The 14138-nt window shown below is 41.8% G+C and overlaps 1 protein-coding gene across 10 annotated transcripts in view; it reads left to right on the forward strand.

Annotated features, from left to right (window-relative positions):
- Window positions 1-14138, forward strand: part of dock4b (dedicator of cytokinesis 4b) — a 142450-nt gene that overhangs the window by 53240 nt on the left and 75072 nt on the right. For all 10 annotated transcript variants that reach the window (XM_037761280.1, XM_037761281.1, XM_037761288.1 and 7 more), the window contains exons 8-12: window positions 2498-2649; window positions 9464-9545; window positions 9723-9783; window positions 9906-10038; window positions 11291-11379. In XM_037761280.1, coding sequence (XP_037617208.1) covers window positions 2498-2649; window positions 9464-9545; window positions 9723-9783; window positions 9906-10038; window positions 11291-11379 — 517 coding nt within the window. The remainder of the gene's footprint in view (window positions 1-2497; window positions 2650-9463; window positions 9546-9722; window positions 9784-9905; window positions 10039-11290; window positions 11380-14138) is intronic.

The raw sequence follows: 14138 nt of genomic DNA on the forward strand, positions 1-14138 counted from the left end.
TTTTCTAAAGCAATGCTAACTCCCAGTTTGTGTATTTAATCCAACAAGTTCCACTAAAAGATCACAATTTCTTCCCACGACCTTGTGTTTTTACGCGTACGGCAGGTTATTAAGAAAATGTATCACAACTTTTCAGAAAGGCTGCTGCAAATTCACTCATTTCTGGTAACAATAATCAACCGCAGATGTTCCTTGAAGGAATCGGTCAACATTTTGGGAAATAAGATGAGTTAGATGAAACGTTTGACACCACCGTGTCTGTATGGTAAATATGTACAGTAGCTGGAGCCAGCAGCTGGTTAGCTTAGTTTAGAATAAAGGCAGGGGGAAACAACCTGACCAGGCAACCAGCGGTGACTTCAGGAAGTTACTGGTCCTGGCCAAGAAATAGTTTGGAACATAACCCTGTAAAATATTAAATGAATTGTTTTTTTTTTACTAATTTTGTATGGATTAAACAAACGAGTTACCTGTTAAAGTTCCCATATTGTAAATAGTGAGATTTTAAGGTCTTTTATAATATAAAGCAGGTTTAAGTGCTTTATAAATACTGTTAAACTATCAAAACGCTCAATATACGGAGAAACACACACAGCCCGTTTTCAGAAATTGTGCGTTTGAAACAAGCCGTTAGGATTTATTCATATTAAAAATTTAAAATAATGTGTTTTTTGAACATTACAGCATGTAAACATGTTCTAGTAGAAACACAAAATACAAGTATGAACCTGAAAATGAGCATGATATGGGACCTTTAATTAGTGAGCTTTGGAGATGCTATTAGGTGGATTTATTACCGTTGGACAGAGTCAGGCTAGCTCTTTCCCCCCCGTTTCCTGTCTTTGTGATAAGCTAAACTTGATAGGTGTGACTGGTCTTCTCATATAGCTCTTGGCAATGAAGCAAATTTGTGTGTTTCCCAAAATGTTGACCTATTCCTTTAATTACACTAACAAGAGGGCTCCAACATGGTTGCTTCTGCAGAACCACCCAACAATATGCAACTTTGACAAAATGCAGAAAACAAAACCTCCCCAGGACAGACGAATCCTTGTTCACATATAATCTCCTTTAATAATCTACTGTTGGAGGCGATTGGTAGAAATTTCTCCATTGTGTGTTTGACTCTGGAAACTCAGTGATGCTTGTATGTGTGGCGGTGCTTTACTGCACTTCGCCCTTGCATTTTCTTTATTCTCCTCCTTTCCTTCGCTCCTCATCCTCCTCTCCCCCCCCCCCCCCCCCGTCTCTTTACGTCCTACTCTAGAAAGTGAATGCGGAGCACAATTTGGCAGTGGCTCGACCGGCCATCTGGTGCTCTGTGTGTGTATGCGTGTGCATGTGTGTGTTTGTCCTTGTATTTTTGGATGTTGACAGCAGATTAGGATGAACCTCTCATAAACAAAGCTGCAATGTGTGTGCTGATCTGGATGGTATTTACATCGCCGCACCGCGCCGTGTGAGGCTTTATTGATCTTTTTGCAATAGATGGACTTAATATAGCCTGTAATATCAGACACGAGTGCCGATGCACTATACCAAGGCGCTGAGACGGGACTTTGTGCTGCATTGTTTGACTCCTCGCATTTATATTCAGTGTGAATTTCAGCACTTCGGTGTCTGTTTTTCTAAGATTAAGCAACCAGTTGAAAGGGATGCAAATCACAGCACTATTTATTCTTTGTGTCAAGAAAATAATTAACCTACTTACAGATAAATGCTTGAGGTAAATAAATAAGGAAGAGTGCATGTCTTTGGTGCTTTTATACCTGATGATAAATATGTTTTGAATAGGCTATAATACATTTCTGTGAAAGCCTTTGTAATATAAAGTATAAATACTTATGTATTGAGTGTTTGTTTATTTGGACATCTGTATGTACAGCAAAATGGGCTTGCTGTTTCTTTGTCACCAAGAATGCAACAAAGAAATCATCAGACAATACAGCTCGAACTCTCACACCTTAGCCTCTGGTGCTGCTGACAGTCGGCGATATTACACGCTATAATAACTCGATCTATATCAACAAAATCTTTATCTTCAAATATATATGCAAATCTGCAGCAAAGCTCCTCCCAAGTGTGAGGTGTCTCAGAGGGATATTTTTTTTATCTTTGACGAGGAAACTCCACACTAAATACAGCAGCTCTTGAATTTCGTTGGCCAGTATTAAGAGAGATGTAACCACATGTTGTTTTTTTCCCCCTGGTATTAACTGTATTAGATGAGCTTTGATCCTGCGTTTGAGGATCTTTCAGGATTTAGAGCTTATAGATTTTACTGTTTTTTTAACCTTTCGAAATCCATCCCTTCAATCCTAGATCAGAACAGCACAATATGTATTTTTTACTATATTAGTAAATTATTTATTTAATTTATTTAGTTTTTGCAGTTCTATATAGAGTTGAGTAGAGTATGGAGTTGCAGATTGATTTTTCCCTGCTCAGAATACCATAAGTAAATGGATTTGTGCTGATATTGTCCTCTCCTCTGCAGATGGAACATCGGCATCGTAAGAAGGAGACCCCTGCGCCTGCCAGCACCCATCACTTGTTCGTCCACGTGAAGAGTCTGATGAGCGCCAACCTGGGGGAGGAGCTAGAAGTCTTCTTCCACATTTATGATGGACGGGAGAACCGGCCACTCAGGTAGACACTTAAGAGCAAAGAACCCCCCATCATTTTACAAAGTAGTGATGGGAAATGCATCACTTTTGTATACTAGTAACAATATTTGCTTCATTATTATACCTAGATTATACATTTTCATCACTTTGACATGTAGGGAGGTTTAACTGTTATTTCTGTGGCTCTATATACCAGAGGTGTGGACTGAAGTCACATGATTTGGACTCGAGTCAGAGGCACAAATTTCATGACTTTAGACTCGACTTGACAAAGACTTGCAACTCGATTTGGACTTTAACACCAGTGACTTGAGCCTTTTGATTAGAAAATACTTTATACCTTCCCCCAAGCCGATCAACTGCCCGCTACAGGAGGTAACTCCGACAGCGTCGGAGATGTTGGGTTTATTTTCTTTCTGAGAGATCCTTTATTGATTTGTTTGGGAAGAGGATTTACACGTGGGGAAATAATGGAACTGAACAAACTGACCAGAGATCCTTTATTTGTCTGGGAAGAGGATTTACTCTTTGGGGGGAAAAAACTGAACTGAACTGAACAAACAGAATTTCTATCTTTTGTTATTTATTGCTGAATCCCTGAACAGTGGTGGCTAGTAGTGGGACTATTTTTGGTGAATATTATTGGGACTTGCATTTGATTATCTTACACTTAATTCCCCAGCTCCGCTTTGTTTGAACCAATCTGACAGCATCCAATCCAGTTGCAGGAGAGAACCATGAAGAACTAACATTACTGAGTGTCAGTTGGCGCCAGTTACTCTGTTGTTAAACTGCCATTACATTTGGTGAAGAGTGCATTAGGTCTTGTTTAGGAACCGGAGCTCAAAGTTTAGGACTTGGGACTCTGTCTTGACTTGGCACTTAAGTGCAAAGACTTGAGACTTACTTATGTATTGCAATGACTTGGTCCCACCTCTGCTTTATACTGTACATTTTTTGACCAAATATCAGTATTCAAAAGGTTAAAATAGCTCTCATGCTCATGTGTTTTGGATGCACAGTCCATAGCAATGTAAGTGAGGTGGATTGGTCATTTCAAATGAAAAGTGTGAATATAATTAGAGCAGTCTTCTTGACATCAGACCCCGCTGACTGCTCTAATTATATTCATGAAGATTGATTAAATGAATGAAGCAGGTTGTTAAAGCGTGCTTGAACACATAAAAGTGGGCAAGGCCGTGCTATTTAGTCATATAAAAAGTGTCCGTGCCATCCACATAAAAGAGCCTATCGCCCTGGGAGTCTGCACACGTCACTTGCATCATGCACGCACGCACACCGACACACACACACACACTCCCGCGTACTCCTGATGGGGCGCCGGCCAAAAACAAGACTGTGTTTAAACTCCCTGGTTTCATAGTTCAAAGCGAAGAAATTCCATTTCATGTCACAAACAAGTGGATTCGTCAGGCGAGGGAAATGAGTGGGTTGAAAAATGAGCACGGCAACACTGAAAACTCCTTTTGATAAGTCATGCTTGCGTTTGACGCTTACTCTCCGCCCCGCAGGGTCACATCAGAGGAACAAGGATGACATTGATGGGACTCATTGTTATATTATTTTGTTTCAGCATACAGTAGCTCCACTTTTGGTTCTATTGAAATATATTATTCATAACATCACAGGCAGAAAATCTAAACTTTTGCGCGAACTTGGTTGACCTGAGTTTCTTTAAACCTTGCATGGAGAGTCTGTGGTTTCCTCTGTAATATGAATAATTGCACACAAGAAAACAGGTTACATTTTTACATGAAGTGTGCAAGGACTTTTTGGTTTATCATGATGTGGTCTATCTGAGAGAAAGATGATCTGCGTGTGTACTCACAAGCACACACACGTGATTAATCAGTGGATCAGTATCACTTTTAATCAGTAAGGTATATTTATATTAGCTCTCTTGCCTTCTTTTAGCTCATACATTCGAATTCTTGATGTACAGTAAAAGGTTTGGCAATAATGAAGGTACATTTTTGTGACTATTCCTAACCCTCATCTGTCTTGAAGTGGGTAATTAGAGTCCAGCGGTATTATATTAAAGAGGACCTATTATGCTTTTTCCCTTTCCTTTAGTGTGTTATATAGTTTTTTTTGTGAATGTAAAACGTCTGCAAAGTTACAAAGCCAAAGTCCACACCAAAGGGAGTTACTCTCCCCCACAGAAACGCTGCTCCTGAACTGCCTGAACTTCCTTGCTTGAAGTCCCGCGTTTTCTTCCGTAACGTGGTGATGTCACCAAGTAACACATTTGCATAATACCTGCCTAGCGGCTAGTTAGGCACGCACTCAAAAAAGCTGGTTAGAGCGGAGCTGGAGTGGAGTCCGAAGAGTTTGTTTTGGGTGACCAATCACAACAGAAGGACAGCTGACCAATCAGAGCAGACTGGGCTTTTCGGAGCTCAAACAGAGCGTTTCAGACAGAGGGTGAAAAGAGGTGAAAAGTAAAGTGTTTTTTGAACATTAAAGCATGTAAACAAGTTCTAGTTGAAACCCAAAATACAAACATGCACCTGAACATAAGCGTATTAGATCCTCTTTAAGTTCCACTTGAAGCATATAGTACATGCATCTGAACTGGATTTACCTCTCATTCTCTGAAACAGAAGGAAGTCGGCTTTAGTTGTTGAGCTAAAACATCCGTCACAAATGTACTCTGAAAGATATCAAACGGCAGCTTCAGAAAGTCAACAAGGTACAAAACAAATCTTATGAGCTTTTGTCTAAACTGAATACAAGTAATAGTAAATAATATAAGAACAAACGGACATAAAGCTCTATTTTTCTCAGTTTATCTTGTCTCCTAAATCGCCTAATTACCATTTTTCTGTCAGTTTTGGGGGATAAAGGAAGACAGGCCTTAACCATTGTGCCTTAGCGGTTCTGTCTTCGAGGAAAATCTCGCAATGGCAGTCGGCCAACGTTATCTCTCACTGTCTGGTCACACACATAAACAGAGACACACACACACACACACCCCATTTACGCAAGATGCCTGGCATGGAGCCATTTGGACACTTCCCTCTGTGCTGGTTTCTGTGTGTGTCACAGACCAGATGGGGGTCCGACCCGTTGTCTCAGCACCATGCCAACACCAGCAGCCCCTTGTGCACCATGGTAGCTCCTTTGTGTTCAAATACAGGCTCCTTGTCTGGCTTTCCAGCAGGACACACACTGTGGCATACTGTACCATGCTCACACATGATCCTGTTGCTCTTTCTGTAAGTGTTGGTGCTATTCCAGATCAAACACACGCCCTTCATACTGCTTTACTCTGTTCTCTCAATACATACTCGCACTTCTAGCAAGGTCACCCGTGGATGAGTGGACGTGTGTTTTCTGTTCATTTTATGTGAACAGCAGAGGCCCAGTGTGTGTTTTTGACAAAGGGATAGATGTCGTTGGTAGGTCTGGCCTTGTGTGTTCTCTACCTGTTCACCTGGCTGACTTGTCTAGTCATTTTCTGTCCACGTGGCCTCTCTTGGGGTAGATTTAGGTTTCCCAGCTAGGGGGGAGGGAAGCAACAGTGGCAGTTAATTTAGCCAGTACTTTACACGCCAGTCGCTCACAATCCCATCCCCCCTCCTCCGCTCCCTCGTCAGGCGAGCGCACAGCTCCTAATGCAATCATCGATATCAGGAGAGGGAACAGTCGAGCGCCGTGTGGACCCAGAGGGGAGGGAAATCGGCCATTCATGTTATGTTAATTCGAGCGGTGATAGAGGGAGATAAGGTCCCGCCGGGGGACACTGGTCCTCTTAGCTCGGGTGATCAACACGCTGCAGCTGTGAGGGAGAAGAGTCGGCGGCAGGGGAGGGCACGTAAGAGACTCGTGCATGTGTGTGTCTGTGTTTGCAGGAGTGGCTGTTAATTGGCAGTTGGGGTTTCGACAATGGAGCGCTAATTAGGGCTCGGGAAAAAACGTGCTTGGAGTCTCATGTCTAATGCATAGGAATCCGTCTCCATATGGCTGGATAAATGGCGTGGAAAGTTACAGAGAGCAGCTAATGAGGGAACAACCGCATCTAAATCAAATTGGCTCTCAACTGGTTCATTCCAATACGGAAAAACTTTACTGAAGGAATACATGTATGAAAAATCATAAGCATTTGTATAATTAATTATCAGGACTTTAATTAATTCAAACATGGGCGCCCACTGCCCTACATACACAAAAACACTGAGTAACAGTGCAAGAAGCAGCCTCTTATTTACATCATGGAGGAGACAACTTTTTAAGCTGTTGTAATAAGAGCTTTTAATAGCTCAGGCTATTATAAAACATCCTAATCCATTGTAGCCGTATGCAGCATGAAGTGAAGTTATATAGGATCTGTTGGGGTAAACTCTGCTCTTGTGTGAATGGGCCTACTGTAGCGCGCGCCTGCTAACCGTGCCAGAGACTTGGCTCATTGTCATGCGCTGGTGCATTACAAGGTTTTCTCTCTGCTTATCGGTGGACTGTGAAAGTCACCTAACTGGATTAGCCCTCAGCTCGCCAGCCAGGATGAGACGGGGCCCAGCAGGATGCCTCCGCCGCCTCTCTTTGAGCGTGTGTGCGAGATAGACAGAGAGAGGACGAAGTACAAAGAGAATGAAAAGGCGATCTGTGTCCGTCCTTTTCTGTCTTTGCCCGACATGCACTTAATTTCCCGCTCGCACGAAGGCGGGGCGCGGGGCATGTGAGGCCAGAGTTGTTATTTCGAGTCAGTTCATTCTGCTCTGTGAAGCTCTTGGATTTCACATGCTGAAGTTGCACTGCAGACGATGTGCGAACTATCCAAAGTATGATTCAGTGTTGTTTAGACAGAAAGCCAGATTTACTTTTCCAATTGTCTCAGTGTGGCTGCTCTGAGTTTTATTTTTAGCCGTAGCTAGCATCATAGCTCAAGGGATGGCAATGTTGGTCTGTCTGTCAGTTGGTTGCTCTGCCACTCTGGTCCAGACTGAAATATCTCAACAACTATTGGGTAGATTGACATCACATTTTGTACAGACATTCAGGGTCACCAGATGATGAGTCCTAATGACTGTGGTGATCCCCTGACTTTTCTTCTAGCGCCTCCAGAGGGTTGACTTTTGTTGTCTTGAGTGAAATGTCTCAACAACTACTGGATAGTACAGACCATAGACTGTTTATATAGATGGATGACGCATCTCCACTTCCTCCCATTGTACAAAAGCGAAGCCAAAATATCGCAGCAAAATAGCTGCCATCTTGAGATTTGACGTCATTTGGAGCCAGAGTCTGCGCAGAAGGGATCGCAGTAGCCTGGAGCCGCAGTATCGAGGTCCTGCCCACACACCCGCCGTAGTCAGTCGTGAACCGAGTACGGCCACAGCTTGTCAGTGATTAGAGAATCACAGCTGTCAATCATGATGTCTCACACAGTTTTTACAGCATCAAATAACTAATTAAAACCAAACTTATCAGAAAAATTAACACTTAAACATACATCAGCGTGATAAAAACTACCTAAAATTATAGAAACCATCTTTGGGAAAAATGTATTTGACGTGTACTTTGACTTTTTAGTTTGGCCCATGTCTCATTCTCTAACATGGAGGGGGTCAGGATTTATGACATATACTGCAGCCAGCCACCAGGGGGCAATTGAGATGTTTTTGCCTCGCTTTTAGGGAGCTGTCATGTCGTCCATCTTTATATACAGTATAGGTCTATGGTACAGACCCTCAGGATAAATTGAAATAACTTTCCTTTTAGCTCAATTAGGACTTTTTTTTGACCAAATACCTGTAAAAACAATGACATTCCCATCATCCTCAGTTGAACTTTGTGTTTAGTTTTAGTGCTAATTAGCAAATGTTAGCATTCTATCACGCTACACTAAAATGGTCAGCATACTAAACATCAGCATGTTAGCATGCTGACATTAGCATTTAGCTCAAAGCACCAATGTGCCTAATTACAGCATCACAATTATTAGCTCAACACTTTTGCTGTAGTGTCATTTTATGATGTTGTTAGCGTGGCTGTCTACTTGCTATCATGCACTAGCATTAGCATAGCAGTTATGCTAAATAATCTCAGACCAAACAACTCATTAGTTACTAAACTGTTCCTTATGTAATGTACAAAACAATGCATCAGCAACCAAGCAGTTACATGTGTTACTCATACAATTTCTGTTTCTGTATATTTCATACTTTAATTTACATGTACAGTATGGTATCTCTGACATTTACAAGCACTTAGCAGGTTACATTGTGTCCTTTCCTCTCTGCATTCACCTTGCTCATCATGGTCTCAGTCTAGCCCTGTCACAACTAGAAGGCTTTTGACAACCAGCTTGGCAGTTATGAAACTGAGGTTGCACATATTTTGCTGTAACCCATCACTATTTTTTGCTGACAGTCCAGTATCTGAGCTAGATCTTGTCAGAAAGAATCCACGACGTGCAACAACACACTGCATATTTTTGCAGGCCGTGCAGGAGGAGCCACGTGTTGATGTACTTTTTGTCGGATATGTTCCAGACATTCTGTGTTGGGGATTTGGTTGAGTAATTCAAGGGTTGTATATCTTTTTTTTCTCTCCGTCTATCCCTCTGTCTCTGATCCTTCTCTGCCTGTCTTTCTCCGGCCTCATATTCTGTTTCAGTCAGCTTTGGTTTGAAGCTTTAACTTTGAAGCGTTTCCTCCAGTGCCCATCCGTTCAGTGCTTGACATTTTTGACACTGTTTCTAATCTTTATTCTGTTCCCGTTAGCAGCGGCTTGGATGCAGTTGTTTATGATGACACCCAGCCGTCACTCCTGACCCCATTCATCTCAATGTGTGTTCCCTCCCTCTTGTACAGTGAAAGGTTCTTTGTCAAGCTGAATAAGAGCGGGTTGCCCAAGTCGCCAGAGAAGACAGAAAGACAATGCACGCTATTTGTGGTGAGTAGCGAACATGGCTTTTTGCGTTTACAAAGATTGATTGGGAGCAATTTAAAGCTATGTTCAGTAAAGTCACGCTCCATTACCCTGAAAAATAAGAGCTAAGTCAGTCCTCTGTAGCTTGTTTACAATGATTGAATCTGATGCTGAAGTATGTTTTCTTGTTTTCTTTTTCAGGATTTGGGAAGCAGTGATCTAAGAAAAGATGTCTACATCGTTGTGCACATCATAAGAATAGGTGGGAGTTACGATGCTGCTTCTTTACTCTACTGAGCACTACATGTCTTTTAAATCTCTTGGGCTTTCATAGCAGCGCTGTTATGACTGTGGATGATTCTTTGTTTGTGTGTGTGTGTGCAGGGAGAATGGGAGCAGGGGAGAAGAAGAATCTGTGTAGCGTACAGTACAGGAGGCCGTTTGGCTGTGCTGTCGTCAGCATCGCTGATCTCCTCACTGCTGACTCAAAGGATGACCACCTGCTCAAGGTTTATGCGTAAGTCACTGTAAACAACCAGTATTTCAATACAAAGTCCTTTCTTCCATGCTATACTTTAAGGAATAGTTCAATATTTTGGGCAATACACTTGCCAAAAATAAAAAAGCTGAAACAATCCACCTACCAGCACCTCTAAATAGAATAGAATTCCTTTATTTTCATTGCACAAAGAACAACAAAATTAAGTAGCATCCTGACATACACATATATTAAACAGTAATAAAAATATATATTATGAATAGAAAATATATATTTGCTGTGATCTATAAAACAAAAAAGCTCACTAATTAAAACTTCTATCTTGTTTGTTTAATTCATGCTGGAACCGAAGTGTGAAAACAACAGGTTGTGGCTAAGCTAACTGTCTCCTGGCTCTAGTTTAATATTTAACAGACACACGAAAGTGGCTTCCTATCTCACTTTCGGAAAGAAAGCGTATAAAGGCGTATATCCCAAAAACGTTGAACTATTGCTTTAAGAGTCACTGGTCTTTAAAATCATAGCTTTTATTCTAAATACCAACCACACATCTTGCAAGACAGATTTGTCTTCAGAAACCCAGGGCTAGAATTCTCTTTTTTATTTTACAAAGTAATTAATCCTGTTAGCTGGTAATCTAACTAAATAATACAACAGTTTATATAAAGACATTTCATAATAAAATTGCACCTTTTCCTGTTGTGCTTCAGAGGCCTGGTGTGTTTTTCGCCAACAGTGAGAGGACTCTGTGGTCCAACCTAGTCTACACGGTGCCCTGAGGGACAGAAAAGGCTATAGTCAACACAGTAGTTTGACCTAAATTATAGCTGGATCAGACTGACTGGCCAAACACGTTTAGCTCAGAAGAAAATACAGCCACTTTCTTTATACCTGCAGTAAAACCACTGAGGTTTTAGATGGATTAGCATTAAAGTTCTGAGCTGGATGTTTTCAGAATAAGGTCCAGACAAGACGTCCTTGTAAATACTGTAAGGATCTGTTTACTTGACCTGCCCTAGTTAAATGTTCAAACTGTTTGTAGTCACAGTCAAACCCATAACTTTACCTGTGATTCATATAACCAATGTGTGGTTCATGTTACAGTGAATCAAGCCACCATCGGCATCTGCTGTATTGATTTTGACTATTCTTTTAGTGAACTGTCCTTGTGAGTTCTTCTACTGTATCGAAGTGAAATACTAAATGTGCCTCTATGAGTAGAAAATCTATTCAAAATATGTATTTCCTGTCACTCACCTTTCTTTCTCAGGTGTAACACAGAGAGTGAGTGGCACCAGATCCACGAGAACATCATCAAAAAGGCGAATTCCAGATACAACCTGTCGGGCTCCAACACCGGTAAGAACCACTTGTGTTTTATTCGTACATTCATTAAACAAAGGGGATTTAGTAATGCTACAAGCTGGCCTCTTTAGCGCTGAGGGATTTGGTTTTAATCCAATGTACTGGTTCACTTTTTGTTTTGTTTTCTTGTTTTTATTATCAGGGAACAACTTTCAAAGCTGTTAATTCAATAGTCTGGTGATAATCGGGCTTATTTCTTTCACAAAACCCCTCATTGTGCCACGATGACAAACTTGGCAGCTCAGTTGCATCATTAGTCTCTTACCGTGCAATAGTCAGCTTCCGGTCAGTCTGAGTCGTGTTTATGTGGTAGCGAAGTTCCTCTTTAGGGGAGCGGATCAGTCTTCACATGGTCGTGTCTGCAGGAAGCCTGCTGTTGCAAATGCATTCAGATGATTTTCTTTTTTATAAATAGCTGCATTGGCACCATACTGAACAACAGCATCAGCAGTTTCCCATAGCAACAGGTTGGTGGAGAATCAGAACATTCAGTTCTTCAAACCTCAAAAGAAATGTCATGTGACACGTGGAGAGGTTTGTTTCGCAATGAGATTCGTACTCAGACTCTTGTAGATGCAGCTGGTAGAGCAATCATATTACACACATTTTTATGTACACAAAATTATAGCCCAAGAAGAACTTGTGATTACGACCTCAAAAATATAATCTACAGCGAAGGAAACTCAAATAGGGTACAAAGTGTGAAGCGAGAAGATGTAATCATGAATTAAACAGTGTTGGCTGGTTTGCAGCTGTTTGCATCGAGGGGCAAATGTTCCATCAACAGTAAGCAACCAGCTTACAGTTCATCAGGAGTTTGTCCTAAAGCTGATTTACATAATGCTTTTTGTGTGAAACGTTGCTGCAAACTTGCTGCAGGCTGTTATTTTCATAAAGACAATATTTATTTTGCGTGTTAAAGGGATGGTTTGGGTGTTTTGAAGTGGGGTTGTATGAGGTACTTCTCCATAGTCAGTGTATTGCCTACAGTAGATGATGGTTTGCACGCCCCCAGTTTGGAGAAACAGACAGGAGTTACCGCACGGAAGCAAAGCAATGTACTGCTGTGGACAGGCAAAACATATTTTAGCCACCTAAAAGAAAGGTTCACCTAAAACAATCAATTTCACTTTAAGTGTACGCTATATTTAGAATCATTTTTGCAGGTTTACCTTGCCGTCAAACAGCCCTTTCCCACGGGGAATTGAAGCCGTTCTATCCTTCTACTGTATGCTCTCGCCAAAGCCACCAGACTTAGTTTGTGCTATTGTAAAGTCACGCAATAAAACAAACAAACTAATTACTGTTTTTTTCAATGGAGTCTGGTTGCTTTGGCGAGAGCATGGATAACGACTTCATATTCTAAATATAGCGTACACTTAAAGGGACTATTTGTAACTTTCAGAATTGCTTGTTAACAGCGACACCTGTGGCCGTTAAGTCAATGAAAGTCAGCATCGGGCTCGCGCTTGCTCGCTCTAAATAGACATGAACGAGCATCGCTCAACACAGTGAGGCGACACACGTCAGATAAAACCACAATATCACTCTATATTTCAGTTGATTGGCAGTAATGTTAGCTGACCAGACAAAGGTCTCTCCATGAATCACTGCTGATCCTAGTGTTGGCTTTTCCAGCTTTAGCAAAAGCGGGTCGGTGCCGGGGCTGAAGCAGGAAGAGAAACGTTATCGCCTCCCGACTGCGCCCGCAAGAAGACACCGGCACCCGGTCAGCGACGATAACGTTTCTCTCTGCGGAGCCCCGTCACTTCACAAGACACGGGAAACCTCTGTTGGTCTGGAGGAGCTGCAGCAGTTATTTCTGCACAAACGTCCACTGTACATTCACTAGATATTCTCAGAGCTAAACTAACTCTTCTGCAGTGTGGAGTGAGCGCGCGTTCATGTTCAGAGGTGGAGCGAAAGAGCAAGAACGAGCGCGCTGTGTTAGTGAAGGCAAGCGCGTAAGAGCGAGCATATGCGAGCGCGCATGTGTCCCGACCCGGTATATTTATACGCTTAAAAAGTTACAAACAGTCCCTTTAAACTGATATAGATTTTTTTAGGTGGGCCTTTCTTTTAGGTGGCAAAAATACGTTTTGCTGCCGGCCCCGTCCACAGCAGTACGTTGCTTTGCTTTGGTGCGGTAACTCCTGTCTGCTTCTCCAAGTCATCTACTGTAAAACGCTGGCTATGGATGGAAGTACCTCATACAACCCCACTTCCAAACACCCGAACTATCCCTTTAAGTGAGTTCATTGTCTCCTTACATCTCCATCATGTATTCTTAGAGGACCACCATAGCCCGCTCCCCAGAAAAAAAGGTCGCTAATTGTTTGAGTGAGAAGAGATTATAGGAATGTCAAGAATCTGTGCGAGTGATCTACTGACTCAGCTCCTCTTTTCACCTCCCCTCAGAAGACCAATAATTAATTACTCGGGGAGAAGCCATACAACTCCGGGACTTGAAATTATCATGAATAATCTTGCGTATAGGCGTGTGCAGTAATTAAACTGAATGACACAAAGCCATTTAACACAGTCTGCGTTATCCAAGCAGCATCGGTTAATAACAAAACTGCAGCATACAGCTGAATAAAAGTTCTATACGGCGGTGCTGCTGTTGAATAAATGGAGACGTACAGTACAGTAAGGGGCTTTGCATAGCTGAGCTGATAAGTGCCACAAAAGTCTAAATGAATTTCTGATAAAGCAGAAGAAATGACACTAAAATAGAAATATTACGCAACCAC

This window comes from Sebastes umbrosus, chromosome 23, assembly GCF_015220745.1.
Source record: "Sebastes umbrosus isolate fSebUmb1 chromosome 23, fSebUmb1.pri, whole genome shotgun sequence".
NCBI lineage: Eukaryota > Metazoa > Chordata > Actinopteri > Perciformes > Sebastidae > Sebastes > Sebastes umbrosus.